Below are 27,984 nucleotides of genomic sequence, written 5' to 3'. Positions count from 1 at the left end.
AAAGAGCCCGGCCCTGTCTCAGGGCTGACGTTCACACATGGGGGAGGGGCCAGAGTTGAAGAAGTGAGAAGCAGAAATTATTTAAATTTTTATTAAATATACTCTCTTGGCACAAATCTTTAAAATATATAAACATTATATATAAACAAAATGTTTTCATGGCATCAAAATAGAACTCCAGACTGGACAGTGACCACGGGAGAGGGCAGCCACAGAGGCCAAGAGCCCAGGCCAGAGCTACTGGGAGGCATGTGGGCAAGCGGGTCAGGGACCTGTGACCCCCTCACCTCCCCACCCAGCCGGCTGCCCGATGCAGGGCTCTGCCCAGCCATCTACATGGTGCCACCTGTCCTATCCAGCCTCCTGGTGTGGGGTGCCCTGCCTCTCCACCTCGGTGTGGGGGCCAGGCAAGGAACAGAGTGGGCAGTACACTCACAAGAGGATGAGGGTGGTCCCTCACAGCCACCACAGGGTGCCTGGGGACATGGTGGGGATGGCCCGTCACCATCTGCGAAGGAGGCAGGGAGATGGCCGAGCATCACAGGCACAAGGTAAGAAATACAGGAAGAGAAGGACTGCAGTCCAGACTGAAAATGCCTGGGGGTCAAGCCACCCTGTGCAGGCCCCACGTGTGAGATGGCTGCCATCCAGCTGTGGGAGCCAACACCCAGCTCACCTCTGAGCCAGAACTGGATTGCACAGGGTAGGGGCTTGTGTGTGTGCAGACCTGTGCCAGGATAAGTTGAAAACTAGAATCTAGAGGCAAGAGGATAGCTGCAAGGTGGAGGCTAGCCCTGGCGACCCACTGAGGGGCATGCTAGCCAGGGCTTCTGGGGGGCTGTCTCAAAGACCCCAAATCAAGAACCCCAGACCCCAGGAACGGCATGAAGTCCCTGTGACACATCGGGGACCCCAGTGAGTTCTTGCAATCAGCTGGATGGTGGTCCCCAGGTGCCCAAGTCACCTCTGCACTTTCTCACAGGCCACGCTGCCCATCTTGGGCCTTCATTTGGCCTCGCTAAATGACTGCCTGGGTGGGGACCAGGGACCTCAGAAGGCCCAGGGTTCAGGGTTGGGCAGTTTCAGGAGTTTGCACCCCATCTCCATGGGTGTTGTGCAAACAAAAGCCTTTGGGCCTGCATGGTGGCCCAGGTAACGTGCTTTGGAAGACATCCCAGGTGAGGGAGACCCACATGGGCATTTCCAGTGGGGCCTGTACCCGCACCTCCTGCCTGGTGGCCGTGGGGCCTCCTGGAAAAGTCACAAGCCAGGGAGTTGGCAACGGTCAGGTGCAGCCCTCAGGAATGGGATGGGCACAGTGCTCTGGGGAGAAAGCTATGTGGGCAAGAGCAGCCATCTGTCACCTGGGAGAGGATGAGCAGCATGGTGGAGGACTGAGGGACACAGGAACAGCCAGCCACCACTGAGCAAGCTGCGACCCCAGTGTGTGGCTTTGAGAGAAGGGCCGTCACATCTGCAGGCCAGGCACGGTCGTAGCAAGAAGGGATGGGCTCTGAGCCCAGTGTGCTCGTGGGCACTAGAATCAGCAGGAGGCCAGGCAGTGCAGCTGACCCCTTAGGAGCCTTTGGGTAACACCCCTGGGAGACTCACCGGCCACTAGCAAGGAGCTGAAAGGAGGGGCACAACCAAGATCCATCACCACTTTGCTATGGGCTCTCGGCCCCAAGCCAGGTCCCACCCTCCTGCCCATCCTCAAGGTACCATCAGGGCTGCCAGCCTACAGCTGCACGCCCTCAGCCCAGCAGCTCACCATCCACTGCTGTGTGGACCTAGCTCTGCAGCCGGCGCAGCAGGATCTGCATGAGGTCGAAAGTGGTGAAGCTGATCCCCACAGCAATCGGGCCCTTCAGCCAGTTCATGCTCAGGCCCTTGTAGAGGCCCCGCACGGCGCCCTCCTCACGCACGATGGAGCGCAGAGTGCTCAGGATGGAGCCGTGCTGGTGGCCCGTCACGCCTGCCGTCTGCATGCGCCGCCGCACCACGTCCAGAGGGTAGGAGGCTGACTGCCCGATAAGGCCGGCACAGGCCCCGAAGACCATGCGCTCAAAGGGGTAGGGCTGCGGGCGGCCACTGTACTCTGCAGGGCAGAGGGCACATGAGCACCACACTTGCAGAGCCAAGACCCCACTTACAGGCCACCCCCTCTTAGTTCTGGTGTGGGGAATGGGACCCAGGGCTTCATGGATGCCAGATCAGTGTTCTGCCACCGAGCCACACCCCAGCCTAATATAAGACACATTGTGCGCCGGGCAGTGGTGGCGCACGCCTTTAATCCCAGCACTCGGGAGGCAGAGCCAGGCGGATCTCTGTGAGTACGAGGCCAGCCTGGGCTACCAAGTGAGTTCCAGGAAAGGCGCAAAGCTACACAGAGAAACCCTGTCTTGAAAAACCAAAAAAAAAAAAAAAAAAAAAAAAAGACACATTGTACAACGGTGAGACTTACAAGGTTACCTAGGCCACATGTACAATAGTCCCCTCATCTACGGGGACAGTTTTCAGTGCCCCCTCACCTGTGGGGGTGCGTCCTACGATTCCCCACGGAAGCCTTGAATCCTTAAGAGTACAGGGTACACAGATGGCGTCCTCCTACCTCTGCCTGACTTCAATAAACTAACGAGGAATGCAGTGATGTGCAGGGACATCTCAGTGTCCTGCTGGGGGCTGCAGGCATGGCTCCATAGAGCAAAGGCCCAGCCCAGCCCACACCATAGGACAGACAGGAAGATACAGGCCTGCTGCTGTGGGTTCTAGTGTCATGGCGGCCAGGGGTCACCAAGCACCTGCAGCAGGTACAGCCCAGGCTCAAGTCACCTCGGACGGACAGGCTCTATGGCTGGTGTTCCATGACAGTCTCACTGGCTAGCCCAGACTGGCCTCCACCTCCTGCCATCCTCCTGCCTCAGCCTCCTGAGTGGGACGGCAGGCATGAGCCACCACACACAGCTAGACTGAAAGGGTTTTAACTGCCTGTATCTGTAGTGTGCGCAGACTTCCTTATTTTCGGAGTCGCCAGCTGAACGCAGTGTGACAGCTGGGCAGCCAGCGTCTCCACATCGAGCGGCCTGCCTTGCTGCCTGCCTTGCTGCCATGCCAAGCCGGGGGCAGGTGCAGGCTCTGCACACACTGAGCCGCTGCACGGAAGGGGCCGTGAGGGCCCAGGACAGCCCACAGCCAGGCCACTGTCCTGCCAACCAACTGGGATTTTCAGACAGGGTCTTGTTATGTAGCACAGGCTGGCCTTGATCCCGCAGCAATCTTGTCTCATTCTCCTGACAGCTCAGATCCCAGGTGCACCACAGTCCCAGCCAGAGGCCTCAGCTCCCCAGAGACTTACTACTCAACAGAACACCGGGGGCGGGGCTGCTGCCTGTCTGCAGGGTGTCTCCCTCAAGTTCAAGAGGCTCTGGGTTTTAGTTTTATCCCTAGCACCTCCTAAGATGAGTGGGGGGCGGGGACAGCCTGTGACCCCAGTGCTGGAGAGGTGGAGGAAGGAGAAAGGCAGAATTTAAGGTCTTTGTTGGCTGCAAGGCAAATGGGAGGCCAGTCTGGGTTACATCGGGAGACCTTTTCTAAAGAACTGCATAAAAATGAATGGACGCATTAAAGGTTACAGTCCAAGCTCCTGGGTTCCACCTGACACAGGACGTCTTTGAATTGGGCTCTGGGTCCCTGCCTGTCCTCCTGTGTGGCTCTGGATGAGTAGAGTCCACAGGGACAGCTCCCCGACATCCCACCTCTCCATCGCTCCTTACCTCGGTGCAGGCTCTTCAGTGACTCGTACGTAAAGAAGCTGAGTCCTGCGTAGGGAATGACACCCAGCACAGTGGGTATGAACCCGAAGTACAGGGTCTTCAGCCCTTCCTCTCTGGAGATGCGGATGAAGACATGGAAGATGTTGCCGTACCTGCCGAGACCACGTGACCGGCCTTAGTGCCTGCGCCCCACTCACTCCTCCTGTCCAGGAGGACGAGGGAACTCCATGGAGACGGTACTGCCTACTCTGCCAGACACGAGGCTGGACCAATGCCCTGTGCATGTGCCAGGCAAGTGTCCCAGTACCTGAGCTGCTAAGTAGACCAGGCTGGCTTTGAACTCACAGAGACCCTCATATCTCTGCCTTGATGCTCAGCCCTCCAGCTCTAGTTTTTCTGTTTGTTTTGAAGCAGGGCCTCACTACATAGGACTGGCTGACCTCGAACTCACAGCGATCTGTCTGCTTCTGCTGGAATTATATGTGGTACCACCCCTCCCCCCACACCTGGCTCTCTCTCTTAGTGTGCATGGGTGTTTTGCCTACATGTAGGTCTACACACACATTGGAAGAGGACAGAAGAGGGCATCTGATCTCCTGGAACTAGAGTTACAGACAGTTGTGAGCCACCACATGGGGCTGGGCATCGTCCAACCCGGGTCTCTGCAAGAGCAGCCAGTGCTCCTCACTGCCCAGCCAGCTCCCCAGTCCTGTTCTTTTTTTTTTTTTTTTTTTTTTCTGAGACAGGGTTTCTCTGCGTAGCTTTGCGCCTTTCCTGGAACTCACTTGGTAGCCCAGGCTGGCCTCGAACTCACAGAGATCCACCTGCCTCTGCCTCCCGAGTGCTGGGATTAAAGGCGTGCGCCACCAACGCCCGGCCCCAGTCCTGTTCTTAAGGTACTCGTTTACTGCCTTGTTTGTTGAGAGGGGTCTGGATCTGTGACCCAGACTGAACTGGGAACCCTGATGCCACTTCTGCCTCCCCAGTGGCTGGGTCACAGGTGTGTCCCACTGTGCCCAGTTTCTTATTTGGTTTTGCTTGTTGCTGTTTTTAGACATTTAATTATTTACTGTGGAGCAAGGGGTGTCGGTGGCACTGAGCACAGATGCAGACCAGAGGACAGCTTTGGGGTCCATCTTCAAGGGCTGCTGACCCCTGGCTTTTTGATTGTTTTGTTCAGAGACAGGGTTTCTCTGAGTAGCCTGGCTGTTCTGGAACTCACTCTGTTGACCACACTGGTCTCCATCTCTCAGAGATCCTCCTGCCTCTGCCTCCTGAGTGCTGGGACTAAAGGCGTGCGCCACCATGGCTGGCTACCCTTAGGTATTCTTTGAGACACAGTGATGCTTTCTAGAACCCTGCAGAATCTCACTCATTGGAGGGATCCCCAGTGAGCACCCCCACATACACCTCTGTTGGTAACAGCAGCCAGCATGGACCCACGGCAGGACTCACATTTCCTTGGGCGTCACAGCCATCCTCGCTCTGACCAGGTCCAGAGGGTAAGTGAGGGAAGCAGCTGTGGTTCCTGCCAGGGCTCCAGCCAAGAGGCGGGGCCACGGGGGCAGGGCTCTGCGGACAAGTAGAATAAGCTGAGGCCTGGGGAGGGACGGGGATGCCCACACCTCAGCCGTGGGGGTACAGAAGAACAGGAGCCCAGGAGGGTTCCAAGTGGCTGAGCCTATGGGGTCACTTAGGCCAGTGTCAATATAACCCCGGTCTCCCTCCCCGTGTGCAGGAGCGCCTTCCCCATGGCTGGGCTGCGCGGTGCCCTGCACCCGCGGGAATCAGGTCTGGACAATCAGAGGGGTGATTAAATGACGCTGAGAAGACAGCGCAGGGGAAGGGAGGGAGGGTGGGGCGAAGGGTGAGACGGGGCGACTGTGGCCCTATAGTGAGGGGCACAGCCTGGGCAAAGAGGAGCCGGAGGGGGCGGGGTGATTTGTGAGGAGGGGCAGGTCCCCGTGGGCAGGAGCCTTACTCTCCACGGAAGCCATAGTAGTGGCCCAGGACACGCTTGTACTCCTCGTGAGCGCTGAACTGGATGGCAGCGTATGGAATCACGCGAACCATGGTGGCCGAGTTCCCACGCCAGAGGCTGAGGAAGCCCTCGTTGAGGTAGGTGAAGTAGAGGAGCCGGAAGGCCTCCTGAGAAGATGGGGGGGTCAGCACTTCTTTGCCGCCACCGGCCCTGGGCGCACCCTGCGGGCAGCACCCTCAGGTGCAGAGGGTGGGTGGTGGCGCCCCTCACTGAGACTGCCCAGCTAGTAGAGCCTGAGCTGTGATCACCTGGGCTCCCTGCACCCTGCTTTCAGGCCCCTCAAATGCTGATTGTGTCTAGTGATTGACAGAATCTGGGGTGGCGGGGCTGGCTGGGAGCCCAGCACACAGCACATGGTTGTTGATCTGACAGTGACCCTCAAAAGTGTTCCAGAAACAGGCTTCCAGTCCCACCCCACAGGACAGCGGCCTGCCACTCCTCCCAGGAGGCCTGTGCGCGCTGGGCTCCTGGGAAACCCGCAGACCACCCGCTCCTAGTCCCTGTAGCAGCTCACCTTGGCAGAAAATCTTTTCGAAGACACTGGAACAAACAAAAGCACAGAGACCATGAGATGTAACGGTCAGGCTCCTGGCTCTGGGGCCTGACCCTCGCTTTGCACTGGTGTGGGCGGTGGACAGGAATGCAGTAGGGTGGGGTGCTCCGCCCAGGACCCAGGAGGGTAGTGGAGCCAGCACAGGGCACCACCTAAGAATGGCAAGGGGCTTGGGCAGAAGCTGAGGCTGTGTGTTGGGGATGCACACTTGGGAGGGACCCCAGTTCTCTGACCCTGCTGCCTGCCCCAACCCGAGCCTCCCCAGGACAAGTGCCAAGGCCCTCTTGGTCTGCTCTGTTCTTCAGGCCCCCATCCAGCACAGGAGCACTAGCTTGCCTCCCCAGGCCCCCGCACACCGGCCTCGCTCCACACTACATGTCTTTAGTCACCCTATGGGCCAGGAGGCTGAGCTATGTAGGCCAGAAGGACTTGTGGGAAAGATCCAGAAGCACAGGCCCCAAGGCTGAGGAAATCCCTGCCCAAGGTCTGGAGCCACAGCCATGCTCAGACAGTCACACAGAGGCCTGCTCTTTCTCTAGTCACCCCTCCATGTCCTGAGCAGCCAGGGGACCCAGCGACAGCCCCTCTCGCAGAAGCTGAGGGAGGCTGCATCATCTGACCATCGGCAGGAGGCTCAGCCCCAAAAGTTATATCCACGTCCTCATCCAGGCCCCCGAAAAGGTGACTGGGTTTGTAAACGAAGACTGTGGGTGTGGCGGACTCAGGGTACAGGCAGGTGACCCCCAGCAGTGACTGGTATCTCTGAAGAACATGGGCTGGGTGTGGTATCAAAGACATGTGATCCCAGCCAGCACTTAGGAGGCTGAGGCAGAAGGATTTCTTCAAATTCAAGGCCAACCTGGACTCTAAAGTGAATCTGAAGCCGGTCTGGGCTACAGTATGAGACTAAGTATAAGTCTTGGGGCTGTGCAGAGAAGGGGAGGTGACCACCGGCCGCTTCCATAATGCACAAGGGCAGAAGCACAGGCCTTACCTTGGAAGATGATCTTGGTTCGGTCCAGCGGGGCTACTGCTGTCTTGGCAAGCGCACCGGCCAGGGCTCCGGACAGCAGGGAGCTGAGCACTTGCCTGTGGTCTCTCTACAACAGAGCACCAGGTCACAGGCTCAGAAAGCAAAGCGGTCACGGCCGCACAGAGGCTGGCGGGGATGCTCACCGGAGGACCAAGACCCGGAGAAGCACCACGTCCTTTAGTGTTGGTGTGTGAGTGCACCTGCACGTGTGTGGGTGCACCTGCACGTGTGTGGGTGCACCTGTACGTGTGTGGGTGCACCTGTACGTGTGTGGGTGCACCTGTACGTGTGTGGGTGCACCTGTACGTGTGAGTGCACCTGCACGTGTGTGGGTGCACCTGCACGTGTGTGGGTGCACCTGCACGTGTGTGGGTGCACCTGCACGTGTGTGGGTGCACCTGCACGTGTGTGGGTGCACCTGCACGTGTGTGGGTGCACCTGCACGTGTGTGGGTGCACCTGCACGTGTGTGGGTGCACCTGCACGTGTGTGGGTGCACCTGTACGTGTGTGAGTGCACCTGTATGTGTGTGGGTGCACCTGTACGTGTGTGAGGAGGCCCGAGGCCAGCATCAGGTGTTCTCCTCTCTCGCTGGTGTTTCTCAGTGGATCTGAGGCTTCCTGACTCAGCTAGACTGGATGGTGAGCAGGCTCCAGGCTCCTCCAGTCTACATGCCTCCCTGCCTTAGCCTGGCCTCACAGACACATGCCGTCGCGGTTCCACACAGGTCTTGGGGTCTGAACTCTGGTCTCCAAGCTTGAAAAGCCATCTCCCTCAGCCCTTTTTCCTTGTCTTTTTTATTTTAATTAATTAATTAATTAAATTAATTTCAGTTTCTTTCTTCTTTTTAAAGATTTATTTATTTATTATGTATACACCATGTATGACTGCAGGCCAGAAGAGGGCACCAGATCTCATCACATATGGTTGTGAGCCGTTATGTGGTTGCTGGGAATTGAACTCAGGACCTGTGGTAAAGCAACCAATGCTCTTAACCTCTGAGCCATCTCTCCAGCTTTCCTTGTCTTTTTTGTTTTTTGTTTTTTTGTTTGTTTTGGTTTTTTGAGACAGGGTTTCTCTGTGTAGCTTTGCACCTTTTCCTGGAACTCACTTGGTAGCCCAGGCTGGCCTGGAATTCACAGAGATCTGCCTGGCTCTGCCTCCCAAGTGCTGGGATTAGGGGTGTGCGCCACCACCACCCCTTTGTCTTTCTTCTTCTTCTTTTTTTTGTTTTGTTTTGTGCAATCATGGCTGGCCTGGAACCTGCTTATGTAGACCAAGATGGCTTCAAACTGACAGAGATCCTCCTGCTTCTGCCTCTGCAGCACTAGGATTAAAGGCGTGTGTCATGTGGTTCCTTCCCCCACCCCACTCCCACACTTTGAGCCAGGACCTTGCTCCATAGCCCAGACTGTCCTAAATCCTCAGCTACCCAAGTGTGCACTACCATCCCTGGCCCACCTCCCATTCCCTATTCAGCCTCAGTGTCCTTTGAAATCCTTGTGCAGTTAGCCTCTTGGGAGTGAGGTTGACAGTTACTCCTGCGAGTTGTCCTGAGCTGTCCTTCCAACTTCCTGGTTTTCACAACCCCCTTGGGCAATCCCTGGCTTCCCATTCCCACCCTTGTTTGTATAACTACAGCATGGCATTTTGAAGCCAATTTTATTTATTTATTTATTCTTTTAAAATTTATTTATTTATTTATGAGACAGGGTTTCTCTGTGTAGCCCTGGCTGTCCTGGAACTCGCTCTGTAGACCAGGCTGGTCTTGAACTCAGAGATCTGCCTGCCTCTGCTTCCTGAGTGCTGGGATTAAAGGTGTGCGCCACCACCGCCCAGTACTGAAGCCAAAATTTGGAGCTGAGATCACAGGTGTGCACACTGTACCCAGTTGGTAATCAGCCCCTCCATGGGGCTACCATAAGGGCAGAACAGCACGCAAGTAACGGCTAGCAGGCAAGGTTGGGGATCCAGTGGCCACCAGGGGGTGATGTTGGGGATCCAGTGGCCACCAGGGGGTGATGTTGGGGATCCAGTGGCCACCAGGGGGTGATGTTGGGGATCCAGTGGCCACCAGGGGGCGGTGTTGGGGATCCAGTGGCCACCAGGGGGTGGTGTTGGGAGTCCAGGGGCCAGCAGGGGGCGATGTTGGTGGTCCACAGGCGGGGGTAGTAGTGAGTGGTGACTGAGTGAGTTCACTGGTGGCGGTGTCTTCAGTGGGTCAGGGTCGGGGGGCGGTGGGTGGGCAAGAGCTGTACTGGAGGCTCTCTGGAATGCTTAATGCTTTACATTCTGTCAGGCAGTCAGCTAGCCTCAGAAAGACTATGCATAAATACCCCGTTAGTGACTTCCCAGCTGGCTCTGGCGAGTGCATCCTCTTGTCCCCCTGGCAGTCCCAGGTGCCTCCTGTTACCCAGGGAAAGGTCAGAAGGACCACAGGGCACTGCCAGCTCAGCCACTGACCCCATGGACTTTGTGACTGTTGGTGTAGTGCTTGCCAGGCCGAGGGAGGCCTGCGGCTGTGCCAGCCTGTGTGGTGAGTCCAGCAGGACATCACTGGCAGCAGATGCCCACAGGGAACAAGGGTGGGCCGAGCTGACTGTTTGGCTGTTGTCAAGGTTTTAGAGATGGGTTTTTGCTTTACAGACCAAGCAGGCTGGGAACTTGTGACTCTCTGGCCTCAGACTCCCGAGGAGTGGGACTACAGAGGCGTGCTGGCTTTGCCCAGCCCCGAGGAGTGGGACTACAGAGGCGTGCTGGCTTGCCCAGCCCCGAGGAGTGGGACTACAGAGGCGTGCTGGCTTGCCCAGCCCCGCTCTCACTTTTAGAGGACGGTCTCCTTCAACTGCAGCAAGACTGCCACCTGCTCTCCATCCTTTAGTCCCTGCTCTCCAGTGCCTCCTGCAATGGCGGGTGAGGCCTTGGCCTCCTGCCAGCTGTTGGGTCTGGCGGGATTCGTGCATCAAGTAGGCTTTGATGATGTCTAGGAGCAGGTGTCTTCTCGTGATGCCTCATGGCTCTTGCTCACAAAAAGCAAAGATAGAAATGGTACATGATATGTGGAGGAGTGAGGGTGGTAAGGACTGTACTGTGCTCTGCTGACCCAGTGAGGACCCCGGAGACCACCCTACAGCAATGGTTCTCAACCTGTGGGTCCAGACCCCTTTGGACTGAATGACCCTTTCACAAGGGTCACCTAACACCATCAAAAAACACAGCTATTACAATACAGTTATGAAGTAGCAATGAAAATAACTGTATGGCTGGGGGTCACCACAACATGAGGAACTGGACTAAAGAGTCACAGGGAGGGAGATGGCAGTACTTGCCTTTGCGGAGGCAGCCCCAGACAGAACTGGTTCGGCATCTTCGCGCAGGCGCACCGAGCCTTCCTGCACACCATTACCCATCCCAGGCGTGCTGGACAGTGGGAGACTCAGTCCTGAGGAACGAGAAAGGCTGCGTAAGATGAGCGGGATGGTGACTGTCCAACCAAGCCGATCAGGCCAGCGCCATGGCCTTTCCCTTACTGGACTCTTGGCTCTCCATTCCCAAGATGGAGAAGATGCCCTTGCTCTTGATGTTAGTCCGATGCTGAGGCCCCTGGGCCCTGGGCTGAGGGCTTCATCCTAACAAACGTCTCTCTTTCCTGTCACCTGCACGTGGCCATCACAGTCTGTTTTTCTGAACTAGTGCTAGCAGAACCTGCGTGCCCAGAGCACCGAGCCCCAGCCCAGCACCATCCAGGGTGGTCTTCCAGCATGGTCTAGACCCAAGGGTTCTCTTCGACACCGGCGGCGGCCTGTTCTCTGCAGGAAGAAGCTGTGTAAAGGAAGCCTTCTCCCTGCACTCTTCTCTGAAGACCCAGCCCCGCACAGGCACCTGTGCTCAGACCCCACCCTCTCAGGACACTGGACCTCAGGGGGAAGCAGGGATGGAGGAAGGACACCATTGTTCTTGGAGGTCTCAGTCTTCATGGTTTTGCACGATCTAATCACCAGACTTGGTGGTACAGGACTGTCACCCTACCATTTGGGAGCTGAGGCAGGAGGACCTGAGTCCCAGGCCAGTGAGCTTAAGGTCAGCCTGGCAACAGTCCAAAGTAAAGGGGAGGTGGAGGCGTGGCTCGGTGGGAGAACATTGGCCCGGAACCCATCCCTGAGGGGCTGGGGGCGTGGTCAGGGGTGGAGCCTCTGTGTAGACACACCCGACCCCCACCCCCGGGAGGGCGTGGCTCAGCAGCAGAGCTCTTTGTGGCCTGTAAAAGGTGCTAGTTTCTAACCCCAGTAACTTAAGAGAAAGAAGGAAGGGAAGAAAGAAAACACAAACAAAAACAAAAACAACTGAGGCTGGGACAGGAACACAAATGCGAGGTTGCACTCAGTACCCTGAGGTGCTCAGAGAGGGCGGTCCCAGGGTGGGAAACAGGATGGCAGCTGGAAGGTGGAAGGAGGACATGTGAGTCTCCAGGACTCCACACTGAGTAGATGAGTAAGATGCTGCCGAAGGAGAGAACTCTCCTGAGCAGGGAGCCCTGAACTCCCCAGAACTTACATGGTCGAAGGGAAACCCGACAGGCTGTCATCCTCCGACCTCCGTGTGTGCACTGGGACTTGTGGGTGGGTGTGCTTTCTCTCTCACACACAACCTCCATACAAATAAATGTAACAAAAATAGGAAGTCGAGGTCCCCAGGAGGATGCGCAGGCGCTGAGCAGCCAGGACGTTCATGGAATGTGTTTGTGCGCACGTGGACTCTGGCTCTCAGGCAGGCTGTGCTCCACAGCGGTGTGACTAGAAGGCCTTCCCTTCTGCCCTGACTCTCAAACTCACCTCCCAGCGGAACCGTGAGAAACAGGACATGCATGATGAAGGGACAGTGACAGGGTGTGTCCTTGCCTAGTGCATGAAACGGTCGGACCAACAGCACTGCCAGGGAGGAAAATGAGCGCTTACATGAAGAGGTCTGGAGCCCAGGCAGGACTGTGCACACCTCTCACTTCAATGCTCAGGAGGAGTTCAAGGCCAGCCTGGGAAACACGAGACCTTGTTCTTTGTTTTTTTTTGTTTTTTGTTTTTTGTTTTTAATAAAAGGAAGGACTAGCCTGTCCTGGTGCACACGTCTTTAATCCCAGCACTTGGGAAGCAGAGGTAGGTGAATCTCTGAGCTGAGGCTATTCTGGTCTACAGAGCAGTCTACAGTCCAGGCAGCCAGGACTACAAAAAAGAAAAAAAAAAAAAAAAAAAAAAAAAAAGGGAAGGAGTTTAGGGTATAGCTCTGTGTAAGGCCCTGGGTTCCATCCCAGAGGAATGACAGACTGACATGGATGGAATGAGATCTAGATAGGGTCAGGAGGCAAGGAAGAGATCAGATGCTGTCTTTAAAACCCGATGAGTCAGCCGGGCGGTGGTGGCGCACGCCTTTAATCCCAGCACTCGGGAGGCAGAGCCAGGCGGATCTCTGTTAGTTCGAGGCCAGCCTGGTCTCCAAAGAGAGTTCCAGGAAAGGCGCAAAGCTACACAGAGAAACCCTGTCTCAAAAAACCAAAAAAAAAAAAAAAAAAAAAAAAAAACCCGATGAGTCTCTGAACTCCGAGTCTGGCCCGAGTCCAGATAAGCCCACTCCAGAGCTTAACTTGACATAGTTGAGTTAGGAAGTGAGTGATGCTGCTTCATAAAGCCAGGAGTATCCTAAAAACTCAGCCGGCTCTCGCCAGCTCCAGTGACACTCCAGTCCCATGTGGTGGTGACAACCCCCCACCCTGCAGTCTGCGGTACCTAGCCTGGGCCCCAGCCCCTCAGGACACCGGCCCTGCCTCTCAGCACCCAGACTCCTGGATATCCCAAGAGGAGTGACAGCAGTCCAGGAGTTACTTCTGAGGATGAGGCAGGAGGACCGTAAGCTCCAGACAAGCCTGAGCTCCACAGGGAGACCTCGTCTCAAAAACAGAAAACAAGTGAAAGGAAGCAATTTCTGTCAATGTTTACCCTGAGAACGGCCAGGCCGAAGCTCAGCACGGCCCAGGGATCCAGGGCTCATCCAGAACAGCTGACTTGCAAGTTCACTTGTGCATTCCTGGGAGTCAGTGTGGACCTGAGCCCCTCAGGGAGCTGTGCCCTGTACAGAAAGCCGTGCTCGTGAGCCAGCCAACCACCATGCAGGCTGGGCTTACACGAGGGGCCAGGGTGGGTGCTGAGGATGAGATGGGGTCCCATGAGGATGAGGAGCTGCTGCAGATCAGTGGACAATGCTTGCTGGGTTCCACATGCAGCACCTTCAAAAAAAAAAAAAAAAAAAAAAAAAAAAAACTACCGAGGGGCTGGAGAGGCGGCTCAGTGGTTAAGAACGCTGGCTGCTCTTGCAGAGGACCCGAGTTCAATTTCCAAGCAGTCACATGTTGGCTCACAAACATCTGTAACTCCAGTTTGAGGGGATTGGACACCCATTTCTGACCTTGGTAGGCACTGCACACATGTGACACACAGACATACACGCAGGAGAAACACCCATACACATGCAAATAAAAACAAATAAAATTACCACAAGTAAGCAATATGCAGGGTAAAGAGACTAAAACTAGCGGGGCGGCGGTGGCGCACACCACTAATCCCAGCACTCAGGAGGCAGAGGCAGGCGGATCTCTGAGTTCGAGGCCAGCCTGGTCTACAGAGTGAGGTCCAGGACAGGCACACAGAGAAACCCTGTCTTCAAAATCAAAAAGAGACCAAAACTAGGGCCTGGGCTGTGTCTCGGTCGGTGAAGTCAGGAAGCCATGGTTTCCGACCCCAGCACCACACGACAACAGGTGCCGTGGGACATACCTGTCACCCCAGCACTCAGGAGGTTCAGACACGGGCTTCATCACAGATTCAAGGAGAGTCTAGGCAACAGAGTGGGGAACCGCCTCAAGTGAATAAATAAGTAAAATGGAAATGACAGGCCAGGAGTGTCACGGGCTGTTTCGATGTCCTGGCTGTCGGGTGACGGGCCTGCAGCGTCCTGACAGCAGTGCCTTTGGGGCGGCAGGACCACAGCAGGGCACTGCAGAGCGCTGAGGGAGGCACCCTCTGCAGGGCTTTGTGCTAGGTGGTCTCCTAAGGTCTCTGAGCCTTTGGTGAAACTCTTCACCCACGGTTGCCCTTGGCCTCTGTGTGGAGGGGTGAGGATGGGGTGTGACAGGAGACACACATCACAGACACAGCACAGGAGCAGCTACTGTGTGTCACACGCCAGACCTGCCCTTCTCTAATCTGAGCTGAAGATGGCTAGGTCTGCTTTACAGATGGGGAGTTGAGGATCAAACTCTGACAGAGCATATGCCTAAAATCCCCCCAGTGAGGGGCTGGGGTGTGGCTCAGGGTGGAGCCCCGCCTAGAATCCCCCAGTGAGGGCTGGGGGCGTGGCTCAGGGTGGAGCCCCTGCCTAGAATCCCCAGTGAGGGGCTGGGGGCGTGGTCAGGGGTGGAGCCCCGCCTAGAATCCCCAGTGAGGGGCTGGGGGCGTGGTTAGGGGTGGAGCCCCCGCCTAGAATCCCCAGTGAGGGGCTGGGGGCGTGGTCAGGGGTGGAGCCCCGCCTAGAATCCCCAGTGAGGGGCTGGGGGCGTGGTCAGGGGTGGAGCCCCGCCTAGAATCCCCAGTGAGGGCTGGGGCGTGGTCAGGGGTGGAGCCCCGCCTAGAATCCCCAGTGAGGGGCTGGGGGCGTGGTCAGGGGTGGAGCCCCGCCTAGAATCCCCAGTGAGGGGCTGGGGGCGTGGTCAGGGTGGAGCCCCGCCTAGAATCCCCAGTGAGGGGTCTGGGGGCGTGGTCAGGGGTGGAGCCCCGCCTAGAATCCCCAGTGAGGGGCTGGGGGCGTGGCTCAGGGTGGAGCCCCTGCCTAGAATCCCCAGTGAGGAGCTGGGGGTGTGGCTTGGGGGTGGAGCCCCGCCTAGAATTCTCCAATGAAAGGCAGTGGGAGTGGTGGGGTTACATCCTAGGCCATGTATGGCTGCCCCTTGCTCCCTACCCCCCACTGCCAGCAGCCTAAAATCTACAAAAATCCCCCATCTTCTGTAGGTGGGGAGGCTGTGACCTGTTGATCCACAAAGGTCACTGTGACTCCAGGTGGTTACTGGTGTGCACTTGTAGTTGCTCACTCGCCCTCTACTAAGGAATCTCCCTTACTTTTTGGAGATGTTCAGCCAAGCCTAGCACAGGACTCCAAAGCTGCAGGAGATCCCTAGGGAGCCCAGACCTCAAAGCTGTCCTAAGAAAACACGTGTTCCTTAATTAAGCCTTCACTGATCGCAGAGGAGCAGCCACAGGGTCGGGGTGGGGAGGTTGGACATCATTCCCAAAGTCAGAGAGAACATCACCCTGCCACAGGCGGTGTCCCGAGCAGCTCAGTGCCCTGGAAGCTGGCTCCAGCACTCGGGGAGTCCCTCTCTGAAGTCATGACAGAAGTCAGTGTCTGAACCACCAGGCTAAGGACTGGTTAACCTGCCCTTGCTGTGGCTAAGGCCTCATACCAACACTTTTTTCAGGTAATAATAATTACCCTGGCCTTAATGAGGCACAAGACCAGAACTCAAAGGCAAAGAAGAGAAGTAGATGCGCCAGCTGGTGCTCTGGAGCGCCTGTCCCCAGACGAAGCTAGGTGGGGTTTGGCTAGAGATGTCGGGTCAGGAGGACGCGATGGGGTTCCTGTACACAAGCGGGAATGTAAGGACTCTGTAGAATGTGCCTCGCCATCTGTGAGGCTCTGCTCCCCAGAGGCAGCCAGTTAGGTCAAGTGGACAGTGACCCATGGTGACTTGAAAAGCAAACACTGGGAGAGCTGATGGTGCAGGCAGCTTGCTGAGCAGGCACCGGGTCAAACAAGGCGTCAGCACTGAGCATGCTCAGTTTCCGAAACAACAGTGGGCCGGCATCTGCACTCCAGCTTGTATTCTGTCGTCTAGGCAAACGACGCACCGCTGTACAGAGGGGAGGGGTGGGAACACAAGGGGAACAGCAGGGGGCGCTGTTGTGGCCCTGTCACTGCAGCGGCAGGGACCAGGCTTTGTCTGGGGTCTGCTCCAGTCCTTCGCAGTCCTTCGCGACCTTCCCCGACGTCAGCCTTACGATCCCCACCCTGACTTTCTGATCTGTGTCGCCTCCTGTCTCCTCCCCCAGCTTCTGTTGCTCAAGATGGGACAGGCATGGGGACGCTGCCCGTGTCCTCCTCCCAGTGCTGGACAGGGCAGCTGTGCTCTCAGTGAGCCTGGGAAGACACAGCCCAGGGGCTCAGCGCTCAGGCCTGGACCTCCTAGTTAAGGTGAGGTCGGCTAAGCGTCTCTGGGTAGAGTGGCCATTTTGCCACCTCTGTGCTCTGCTCTCTATGATCACTTTGTCGTCGTCCCCCCCCCCCCGTGTATGTGTGTGTGTGGGGGGCAGATGAAGTGCCAACTATGAAGCAGGGAAAATATTGATCTGTGTGACCCAGATTGGTTTGTAGGAATAGATATGTCTTCTATCCTGTTTTTGTTGTTGGTGTTTGTTTTGTTTTTAGTTTTTTTTTTTTTTTTTTTTTTTTTTGAGACAGGGTTCCTCTGTGTAGTCCAGGCTGTCCTGGAACTCACTTGGCAGCCCAGGCTGGCCTTGAACTCACAGAGATCCGCCTGCCTCTGCCTCCTGAGTGCTGGGACTAAAGGTGCGCCACCACTGCCCGGCTTTGTTTTTGTTTTTGAGACAGGGTCTCATACAGCTTAGGCTGGCTTGCACTCCTGATCCTCCTGCCTCAGCCTCCCGAGTGCTGGGTTTGAACCGAGGCTTCCTGGGTGTTGAGAAACTGCTAAAGCACTGAGCTGTATCCAAGCCCTCTTCTCTCTTTTTTTTCCTCTCTCAAACAGGCTCCTGTGCTGCTATCCCTTGAGGCTGGCCAAAAAACATGTTGTGTGGTTTAAAACAACTGTAAACCCCCGACTCTTCTGCCTCTACCTCCTGAGTGCTGGGAAGACAGGAACGTACCCCACACCTGGCTCAAACTAACTTCTTTTCAGCAAACACTCACCACTGAGCTACCTTGCCCTCTCCTGTTTCACTGTTTTACTCTGGCCATCACTCCATTGCCCACACAAGCAAGGTGGGGGGGCAGTGATGCCGTAACAACTCCCAAGACAACAAGTGGGGAGGTCAGGTGAGGAGCACACGGAGCATGTGGGAGACGTGGGTTCCATCCTCAGCATCCTTGAGTGTCAGACCTCTGGCTACCCAGGGGGGCCACCACCTGCACCACTGCTCAGGGTGCAGCTGGAGGCTGCGGGCCTACCCTATAGCTAGAAGGCATTACTGTTCAGTGACAGGGTCTCCAAGCCTGCGGTGGCTCCCACAATGACAGCCGTCAGAAGCCAATTACCCCCTGTCTACCAATGATAAGGGCTGTTTTCTCTGCTAGTTCATGGAGTCTGGTGTGTCTGGCGTGGTGACTGCTGGCTGCTAACCCTGACTGCCTGCCAGCCTCGAAGACAGCTCCTCATTCTGTGTTCTGGAGACAATGGCTGGCCCCCTGCCGGGAGCTCTATGCATGTCTCAAAAGACCCAGACAACTCTGGACACAGGGCGCACCTGCTGACCTGGCACATGGGATCTGAGGTTACAAGGCCAGCCTGGGTGGCATACATGGAAAGTCCCAGGCCAGCTTGGGCAACTTAGTAAGACTCTGTCTCAAAAATGGAAAGGTACATAGAGGAGTGGGATACATACAGCTCAGTGGGAGATTGCTTATCTCTGGTTCCATCTCCAGAACTGAAAAGGAAAAATCAAAAAGGCCAGTGAAACGGCTCAGCGGTGGAGACTTGCTGTTGAGCCTCCTGGCCAGAGTTCTATCTCTGGAACCGCTTGGTGAACCAAGAGAACTGACTCCTGCCAGTGGCCTCTGACCCCCTAACACATGCTGCAGAACACACACCCTCCCCCACCACAATAAATAAACAAGTGTACATAAAGTCCCTGTCCTCTGTTCTTGCCGACCCACACTATCACCAGCGGACCTTGGATGTGCACTCAAGCCCCTATGCTGGGTCCCCTTCGGTTACTACTGCTTACCTCCAAAAGCCCAGGTTCTCACCACATGGGGTGCACTACAGTGCTGTGCACCTGGTCACTCACAGTTATTTGACTGACAGGTAGGTGAATTACCTGGACACAATGAACTCCACATTTTCATGCTTTGCTCTGCTAGAAAATTTTTCTGCATTCTTCGAAACCCATCCTAAAAATCCCGTCCTTACTGTTCCCAGTATTTCCTGTGCCTTGAGTATTCAAGAAGTGGTTCTTCAGCCAAGCAGAGGTGGCGCATGCCTTTAATCCCAGCACTCAGGAGGCAGAGGCAAGAGGATCTCTGAGTTCAAGGCCAGCCTGGTCCACAGAGTTCCAGGACAGCCAGGGCTACCCAGAGAAACCCTGTTGTGAACCGCCCCCCCAAAAAGAAGTGTTTCCCTACCCATTTCTCCTTGATCCCCACTTAGACTGGGGGTCATGGAAGGCCAGGGCTTAGGAAGGACCCAGATGTGCAGCATCTGCTTGGTGCTCTAGCCGCTCCAGCTGTCCCTGCCCTTGTGCCCACTGCTGCCCCCGATGGGGACAGATCATACTGCTGCTCTAACAAGACGAGACTTGTGACTGCTATATGCCTGTCCCTCCATCTGTCACTATATTCCTGGGCAAGTGATGTGTGCTGGCTAGTGTGCTCCCTGACAAGGAAGCAGGCAGGACTGAGACAGAGCCTGACAACCAATGCTCCGAATGGGCCACGCACCTGCCAGCCCAGCACTCCCCACCATCTTTCTGTTTATTTGTGAGATGGGTCACACTCTGTAGCCCAGACTGGCCTTGAACTCAAAGATCCTCCTGCCTCTGCCTCCCCAAATGCTGGGACTAAAGGAGTGTACCATGATGCCGACCTCTTTATTTGAGAAAGGGTCTTACATATGGCCTTGAACTCAACTATATAACCAAGGATGACCTTGAACTCCTGATCCTTCCGCCTCCACATCCTGAGTGCTGGGAGGAAGGATACTTTTAGCTGTTCTCCGCCATGTTTAAATGCTGTCCGCTCTACGGAAGGGCAAGAGAGGCAGCAGATCCTCCTCCCGCCACACTGGGAGCTGGGTACCAGGACTGTTTCCTCCAGGTCGGGATGAGGGGACCACACACTGCAGAGGAGGATGCAGTGGCCGCAGGACTCCTGACAGCAGCCTAGACCCCTGCTGAGAGCTGCCAGAAGTTTGCTGCACCCACCCATTCTGCAGAAAAGAAAGCCACACCTGAGGAAGCTGCGAGCTCTGCCATCTGCGCTGTTTTTCTTGTCCTAGGTCCCTAAACAACACCTTGTTACAACTGTGTGCACAGCACTGACACTGTTTCAGCTTCTAATGACCTAAGATGACCTGTAGTCTCAGGACCTAGAGAGCTTGGCACTGCGGCCACTCAGAAGGCTAGGGGAGGAGGACCAAAGCCAGGGGCTGGAGAGACAGCTCCAGGTTAAGAGCATGGGCTGTCCTTGCAGTCAGGGGTTTGGCTCCCAGCACCCACACGGTGCCTCACAACCATCTGTAACTGCAGTTCCAGAGATCTAATGTCATGTTCTGACCTCTGCTGGCACCAGGCACATGTGTGGTGCATGAATATATATGTAAGCAAAACATCCCTACACACACACACACACACACACACACACACACACACACACACACAGAGCCCACACCAGCCTGGGCTACAGTGTGAGACCCTGTATCAAAATTAAAGATAAAAATGGCTAGGGAATATAGCTCATAGCTAAATGGGAGAAAACTTGCCTAGCATGTCCAATGCCCTGGGTCCCACCCCCAGAACCACAAAAACAAATGGAGGGCACCTATGGGGGAAGCCAGACATGGCAGCACACACCTGTGATCCCAGCATTGGGAAGGCTGAGATGGGGGACAAGTTCAAGGCTAGCCTGGCCTACATGGGGGGGGGGACCTTGTCAGAAAGGAAAGAAGGGAGGGAGGGAAGGAGGGAGGGGAAAGTGAGAAGAGGAGGGAGGAGCAGACAGACAGAGGTGAGGGACTTAAACACAGGGGTTAGGAACCAGCATGACATGAGCAGCTCATTATCTGACTGGATTCACTCTGCGTGTGTGCGCGTGCGTGCGTGCGTGCGTGCGTGCGTGTGTGTGTGTGCGTGCATGTGTGTTTTGAGACGGGGTATCAAGTAGCCAAGGCTGGCCTCCAGCCAGGTACATAGTAGAGGCTGACCCTCCTGCCTCATCCTCCCAATGCTGGGATGCCCAGTGCTGGGCCACAGGCAGGTAGCACCATGCCCAGCTGTTTTCCAGAGTCTGGAAACAACGTAGGCCACTCTGAGTGAATCTCTGGCCTCCTCCTGCCCACCCTCCCCAGCGCTGGAGTCACACGCGTTTGCTGTGTTTCTGTCAGCAGGACAGTCACCATACACCGCCTGTATTCCCTCCCTGTAGCTGCTGTCACAGACGGCCATGACGCGGATGACGTGGGCCTGCAGAGAAGAGCCCTCTATTTGGCTAGGAGGCCTGGTGGAGGGGTTGGCAGGACCAGGTCCCTCTGTCCCAGGCCTGGTGGCTCCCAACAAGCCCTGGAGGTTTCTGGCTTGTGGGCCCATCACTCCAGGCGCTCCTTTATATCCTGCCGGCCCTCTCCCTGACAGGTGTCTCTGTGTCATCTCTTCTCCTCATGAGGACTCCAAGATGACAGCTTCTGGACATCCCTGGCACCACTTTTGAAACAAGGTCTTAACATACAGCCCAGGCTGTCCTTGAACCCAGGATCCTCTAGCCTCAGCCTCCCAAGCGCTGGCTTGTGGAACCTCCCTGGACGTGCAGTGGAAACTTAACAGCCAATAATGAAACAATAAACAATGAACTGCAGTAAAAGTTGTGTGTTCTTCTCCTCTGCTCCCTTCACAGAGCAAAGGCCCCTGGGATGTGAGCACGCTACAAGACGGTCACAGCAAAAGAAAACAGATGTCCAACAGGCACATTTAAAAATAGTACATGACCCAGGAGGCTCAGCAGGGACAGCGTTCTGCTTCCCCAGCCTGTTACATGTTACTTATTTTATACACTTTCTTTTCACACCACATACTACTTCTCTTTCTTTTTTATTTTACCTATCTGTCCGTCCATCCATCCATCCATCCATCCATCCATCCATCCATCCATCAATATATCTACTTACCTATGTATTCTATCTATCTATTTATTTTTGAGACTGGGTCTTTTAAATTTTTCCAAGACAGGATTTCTCTGCATAGCCCTGGCTGTCCTGGAACTCACTCTGTAGACAGATATCCACCTGCTTACTGAGTGCTGGGATTAATGGCTTTCTTCTCCTCTTTTTTCTTTCTTTCTTTTTTCTTTTTTAGTCAGGATCTTACCATGTAGCCCAGGCCAGCCTGGAATGCTCTATTCTCCTTCCACAGCATTCTGAAATTACAGGCATGCATCACTACTGTCAGAGAATCTTACTTTTCAGGCATTTAATACTTAACATTAAGAATGCATTTCTGGGGCTGGAGAGCTGGCTCAGTGTTTAAGAGCACTGAGTGCTCTTTAGGAAGACCCAGGTTCAGTTCCCAGCACCCACATGGTGCTCACAAACATCTGTAACTCCAGTTCCAGGAAATCTGATGCCCTCTTCTGGCCTCTGCTGGCACTGGGCATGCATGTGGTACATAGAGGTACATGCAGGCAAAGAATTCATACACATAAAATAACCATATCTTTAAAAAACCTTCCACTGCACTTCTGACTCCGGGAGACGGCTAGGTGGGTACCTGCTGTAAAAGCAAGAGGACAGGAGTTCTAGGTACGTGAGCGGTCAGATGCAGGGGGTTTGCTGCCAGTCCTGATCCTGAGTTCTGCCTCCGGGCCCACACGGTGGAAAGAACCAACTTCCACAAGTCCTCAGATCTCCATCAACACCTGCTCCTTGTCACACGCACGCCACTCACACTTCTACCCACCCTCCACAAATAAATAAATAAATGTAATTTACAACTTCTCAAAGAGGACCTGAGTTCAAATCCCAAGCACCCACATGAAAATCCAGGCATGGTCTTGTATGTATATTAACTCTAAATGTTAATATACATATAAAAACCAGGAAATACACATGCAAAAACAGGATAATCCCAGGAGCTTGCTGGTTACCTAACTAGCCTAGTCAAAATGGCCAGCCTCGGGTTCAGTGAGAGGTCCTGTCTCAAGGGAATAGGGTGGGATGGAAGAAGACACCCAACATCTGCTCCATATACGTACCCAGGTGTGTGCAGACGCACCTGGACATGCACCACCACTACACAAACACGAACACAGTTCTGGCAATGCTCAGCAGAGCAAAAGCTTGCTGCACAAGCCTGAGACCCTGAGAAGCTGCCACACAGCACTGAGGACCCCTTGGAGCCAGGTGTGGTGTTAAGTGTGCATCTGTCATGCCAGAAGTGAAATGGGAGGTGCAAAAAACAGAGTTTCTGGAAATCATGGGCCAGTCAGCCTGGCCTACACAGTTGAGAACAAGGGACCCTGTCTGAGGGGGAACACCCAAGGTTGTCCTCTGATCTCCAGGCATACACCATGACCTGTACACATGCACTCACGCACAGAAAAGATAAAGAAAAAATAAGTAAACAAAATGCATGCTTTTGTGTGGTACTGAGAATGGAACCAAGACTTCCTAGGGTCTGGCGGGTGCCCTACATCTGTGCCATGCCCCTAGCCAAAAGTGAAATGGTTATTTTGCCCTTGGTTCTTTTTTTTCCAACATAATATTTTTTTTTTAGTTATTTGGGAATCTCATACAATGCACCCCAATTACACTCACCTCCCATTCCTCCCAGGCCCACCCTCTCATCCTTGCATACTCCCCACCAAAAAAAAAATAAGTAAATAAAAAACCTCCCAAGAGCTGGAGAGATGGCTCAGATGGCTTAGGAGGCAGAGGCAGGTGGATCTCTTGAACTCTATGCCAACCTGATCTAGAGTGAGTTCCAGAGCAGCTAGGGTTATGTACAGAGACCCTGTTTCACAAATGATAGGTAGATAGATAGATCGATAGGTAGTTAGACAGACAACAAATGGTCTGGAAGCAGAGCTCCTTGGTAAAACCCTTGCCTAGCTGCCATGAACCCTTGGTCATCATTTCAATACCAAAACAACAGGTGACTAGTTCTTCCTGTGTGTATGAGTGTGTGTACATGGGTATGTGCAAGAGTATGCATGCATTGTGTATGCGTGTCTGTGTGCATACATGCATGCACTTATGCATGTGTGTTCTTATCAGGTGGCTCCCTGGAATGGTACTCTTAACAGCTGAGATAGTTCTCTAGCCTAGTGGTCCTCAACCTGTGGGTCTCGGCCCCCTTGGGGGGGTTCCATATCAGATCTTCACATTACAATTCATAACAGTAGCAAAATTACATTCATGAGGTAGCAATGAAATACTTTTATGTTTGAGGGCCACCACAATATGAGGAACTGTACTAACGGGTCCCAGCATCAGGAGGGCTGAGAGTCAAGCCAGGCCTGCAGGCCAGCAAGTCCCAGGGACTCACGGGTCTCTACCTTCCTGCCCTGGGATTCCACACTTTTCTCAGAGAGGTTCCAGGACTCAGGGCCTCACGTCTGTGCAACAAGCACTGGTCAGCCATCTCCCCTGCCCCACAGCTGTTCTCCTTGGGGTGCCTTATCCTAAATATCAAGACCCAAGTCTGGGGGCCACTCATGGTCAGAGGTGTCATCCTCTGTGTTAATCTTGAACACCCACTCCATGACAGCAGGCCTCATTTGGTCTCCTCTCCAAGATTTCCCCTAGTGCTTTGCAGAGAGGGGCCTGGGATACATCCTGGTCTCTCACCTCACTGTGAGGAGGATCAGAAGTTCCTGGTGAGGCCTGCTTCCTGAGCCTGCAGTCTAGGGGGGGAGATCAAAGGCTGCTGCACCACTGCTAACCTGCCACAGGGGCAGGCCTGAGCCCTTAAAGCAACACTGTCTGAGCTGGCTACTGGAGGAAGCAGGCCTCCCACCTTCTCCCCAAGAGAACAACGGCCAGTTAGTAGTCCCCTTGGCCGGGCCCGGGCAGCTGCACCTCAACAAGAAGGCAGGGGGCACTCTGAGGGGCTGAACATGGGGAGTGGGCTGCTGACCCCCCCATGTTCATTCCCTACTGGCCCTTGTGCAGCAGGAGCCTGTGCAGACCCTACAGACGGCTATAATCTTGCTATTTAATAACTGTTTTGCTTTGCTTGATACAGAGTCTCAAGTAACCCAAGTGGATCTTGAACTTGCTGTGTAGCTGAAGATGACCTTGAACTCCTACACTCCTGTCTCCACCTCCACCTCCCAAGTGCTGGCGTGGTGGCTATTAGCGGCAAATAAGCACTTCGGGGGCTTTTTGGTTGTTTGGTTTTGTTGAAACAAGATCTTAGAAGTCAAAGCTGGCCTCAGTATTGTCTCAGCTTCCTTTATGCTGGGATTACAGGCCTTCACCACTACACTCACCAAAACACTCGGGTGGTTAACTTTACTTTTCTACTTGTGTTTTGTTCTGACAGGGTCTAGCTAAGTATCTCACATTGGCCTTGAACTCATTACCCTCCAGCCTCAGCCTCCCTGGAACTAGGATCACAATACTGATTTATTGGAAACAGAGTTTCACTATGTAGCCCTGGCTATTCTGAAACTCACAATGTAGACGAGGCTGGCCTCAAACTCACAAAGATCCACCTGCCTCTGCCTTCCAAGGGCTAGAATTAAGTGCACCATTGCTAATATATACTGATCTTTAACTACATATATCACTTACATTATCAAAATTTAATTTTATATACACATTTTATAAATGTGTATATAAAAGAATAAGCTGGGCAGTGGTGGTGCACGCCTTTAATCCCAGCACTTGAGAGGCTGAGGCAGGTGGATCTTTGTGAGTTTGAGGCCAGCCTGGTCTACAGAGTGAGGTCCAGGACAGGCTCCAAAGTTACAGAGAAACCCTGTCTGGGGGGTGTAGGGGCTGGCGGGGGAGAATGTGTACACAGAGGCTGAGCAGATGACTACAGGTAAAACCTCTTGCTACAGGCAAGCATGAAGGCCCAAGTTCAAATCCCCAGCATCCATGTAAAAAGCCAGGCATGGTTGCTGGAGAAAAACCAGGCATCCTCCTCTGGCCTCTGTGTGTTCATGCACAACTGCACAAATATACACACATGTCACATACGCCACACTCATACACAAAAAGAACAGCTGTATACACACATATGCACATATACATGGCACATATAAACACAACCTTATATACAAGTATATACACCATACACATATTCTTATTATATATATTTTTGCAAGGCTTGGGGTTCACCCAAGGCCTTGAAAATACTAAGGAAGAATTCTACTACTGAGCTGTACCCTGTGACCTTGCTTGAAATCGAATGGAAAGTCCCAAAGGCTACAGTTTCCACAGGAGAAGCTGAAGGTGACATGACCAGGAGGAACATTCTGGCACCATCCTCAGTGAAGGGAAAGACCACTGACAGTGACAGCGGCCAGCCTTATAGGAAACAGACCTTTACTGACCTACCACGGTCCTTCTGTGCTGCCCACACGTAAAACAGGCTCAGGAGAGCGACAAAGCTTCCGGAAGAATCCTTCTCCCCCAACCCAGGTCCCCCCCTTTTCACTAGAAGCTTTAAGCAGTTGAAACACTATCCCTCTCAACTCTGAAAGTATTTCCTTACTGTTGAACAGTCAAGGAGCTTGGGCAGGTCACGGAGAGGGCCCGGTCTGGCCACAACCAACAGCACCCCAGATGTTCAATACCCCACCCGCCCACCCGCCTGCCAAGGCCGGGAGACACATGCTCGGGCAGCCACCTAGGGGCTGTGCCTTCCAGCTAAGCATTTCCGGATCCAATCAGTCACGACTTGGGAGAAATGCCTGGGAATGGGGTGGAGTGTGGTAGGGTTCCCCTCCTCCACCTCTTCCAGGGAGATAAACATAAGCAACCAGCCGCTGACAGGGAGTGGGCTGAAGGGGGACAGACAGAGCCCGCAGCAGCATTCCAGGGCTTCAGCTCTGCGGCTGGTAAAACGGGGGTCACTGTGGGGACCAGGCTGACAGCATTACTCTAAGGCCAGAAACGACCTGACAGCTGTAAAGCCCCGGGTCTTTTGAGACAGGGTCTCTGCATAGCACAGGCTGGACATGAACTCCCAATGCCCTGCTTTCACTGCCAAGTGCGGAGACGGCAAGAGCACCACCACCTGGCGTGTGTGGTGATGGAACCCGGGGCTTCCAACCAGCACTCTACCAACCCAGCTCCAGTCCGAGCCGCTTGCTCGCTTGTGTCCCCCCCACCCCAAGATGTCTCTAGTTCACTATGTGGAAACTCCCGATCCTTCCACCTCTACCTGTCCAGGGCTGGGATGACAGATAATACAATAATATTATATTAGCGGGGGGGGGGGCACCACGGAGCCCATGTGGACTTCAGAGGACAACTTTGGAAAGTCGGTTCTCTTTCTGGATCCTGGGGATGGAACTCGCTGGGTCATCTCACCTGCCCTCAAGCACACTTCATGAGAGCTCAATGACAGCCTTGACCCCGAAAATAATCAATCAATAAATACAATAAAAGGAAAAAGTAGAAATAAATAAAAAACACCGTTAAAACAGTAAGAGGCCAGGCGTACTGGCGTACACCTCTGTCTAATCCTAGCACTCCGGAGGCAGAGGCAGGGAGATCTCCGAGTTCAAGACCAGCTGGCTCTACAGTGAACCCCTGCCTCCAAAAGCAAACCACCCCGCACATAATTCTTTAAAACTACAAGGGAACAGTTAGGTGGGCTTTGCTTTGGGAGTGAAGCGATAGCTGGGCGACGGGACCGGGAAAGGCACGCAGGTGCACGTGTGCAGCAGAGGGCAGCCGCAGCCGGGTGGCCCCCGAAGCTTCCACCCGGGTCCGAGGAGGGACCGGGGGCTGCGGAGGATCGGGGAGGGGTGGGTCACCGAGGCACGGGTGCGGGGTGCGAGAGCTGCCACCTCGGCCTCCGTGGGTTGTCACCCGCAGGGCAGCTCGGGGTGAGACCAGGGCTCGGCCTGGCCGTGCGGACCCCGAGGACGCGCGACACAGTGAGAGGGGATCTGTCACCTCTCCGCGCTCGCGATGCTGCTGTCATAACGAAACGCCCCGTGCCGCGCTTCCTCCCGGCCCGGGCCTCGTGGGCCCCGCCACCCCGCGTCGCCCCGTGGCGTCTGCGCTCCCGGGGTCGCGCTCACCTGCCCGGACGCCTCCCGCCGCCGCCGCCGCCGCCGCCACTGCCACAGCCGCCTCAGCCGCCGCAGCCCCGCCTCGAGCTCTCCGAGGCTCGCGGCCCGGGCGGGGCCCAGGCCGTGCCGCCATTGGCCAGGTTCTGACCAATCAGCGCCGGACGACGGCGCGAACCGCGAGGCAAGCCGCGGACGGACACTCTTCCTGACCAATCGCTGACGGAGGGGGCGAGGCTCCGGAAGGGTGGCTCCGGTCCTCCGAGCGGTCCCCACCGGGTCCGAGGCCGGGAAGC

The 27,984-nt window shown here is 54.9% G+C and overlaps 1 protein-coding gene across 1 annotated transcript; it reads right to left on the bottom strand.

Annotated features, from left to right (window-relative positions):
- Positions 1 to 80: 80 nt before the first annotated feature.
- Positions 81 to 27,764, bottom strand: Slc25a42 (solute carrier family 25 member 42). Its single transcript, XM_028856928.2, has 8 exons — positions 27,701 to 27,764; positions 10,729 to 10,841; positions 7,362 to 7,467; positions 6,329 to 6,354; positions 5,755 to 5,921; positions 5,229 to 5,345; positions 3,774 to 3,925; positions 81 to 2,098 (listed from the first exon to the last, which is right to left on the bottom strand). The coding sequence occupies exons 2-8, from the start codon at positions 10,807 to 10,809 to the stop codon at positions 1,791 to 1,793; spliced, it is 957 nt and encodes a 318-aa protein (XP_028712761.1). The 5' UTR covers positions 10,810 to 10,841; positions 27,701 to 27,764; the 3' UTR covers positions 81 to 1,790.
- Positions 27,765 to 27,984: the final 220 nt, after the last annotated feature.

This window comes from Peromyscus leucopus, chromosome 17 (genome assembly GCF_004664715.2).
Source record: "Peromyscus leucopus breed LL Stock chromosome 17, UCI_PerLeu_2.1, whole genome shotgun sequence".
NCBI lineage: Eukaryota > Metazoa > Chordata > Mammalia > Rodentia > Cricetidae > Peromyscus > Peromyscus leucopus.
This window is presented reverse-complemented; position numbering and strand designations above follow the sequence as displayed.

Excerpts from the sequence above, each read along its gene's own strand:
- Slc25a42 (XM_028856928.2), bottom strand. The coding sequence starts at position 10,809 with ATGGGTAATGGTGTGCAGGAAGGCTCGGTGCGCCTGCGCGAAGATGCC. Across the intron at positions 5,922-6,328 it reads CGAAAAGATTTTCTGCCAAG|GAGGCCTTCCGGCTCCTCTA; the intron begins GTGAGCTGCTAC and ends CCATCTTCTCAG. Across the intron at positions 2,099-3,773 it reads ACTGAAGAGCCTGCACCGAG|AGTACAGTGGCCGCCCGCAG; the intron begins GTAAGGAGCGAT and ends TCTGCCCTGCAG.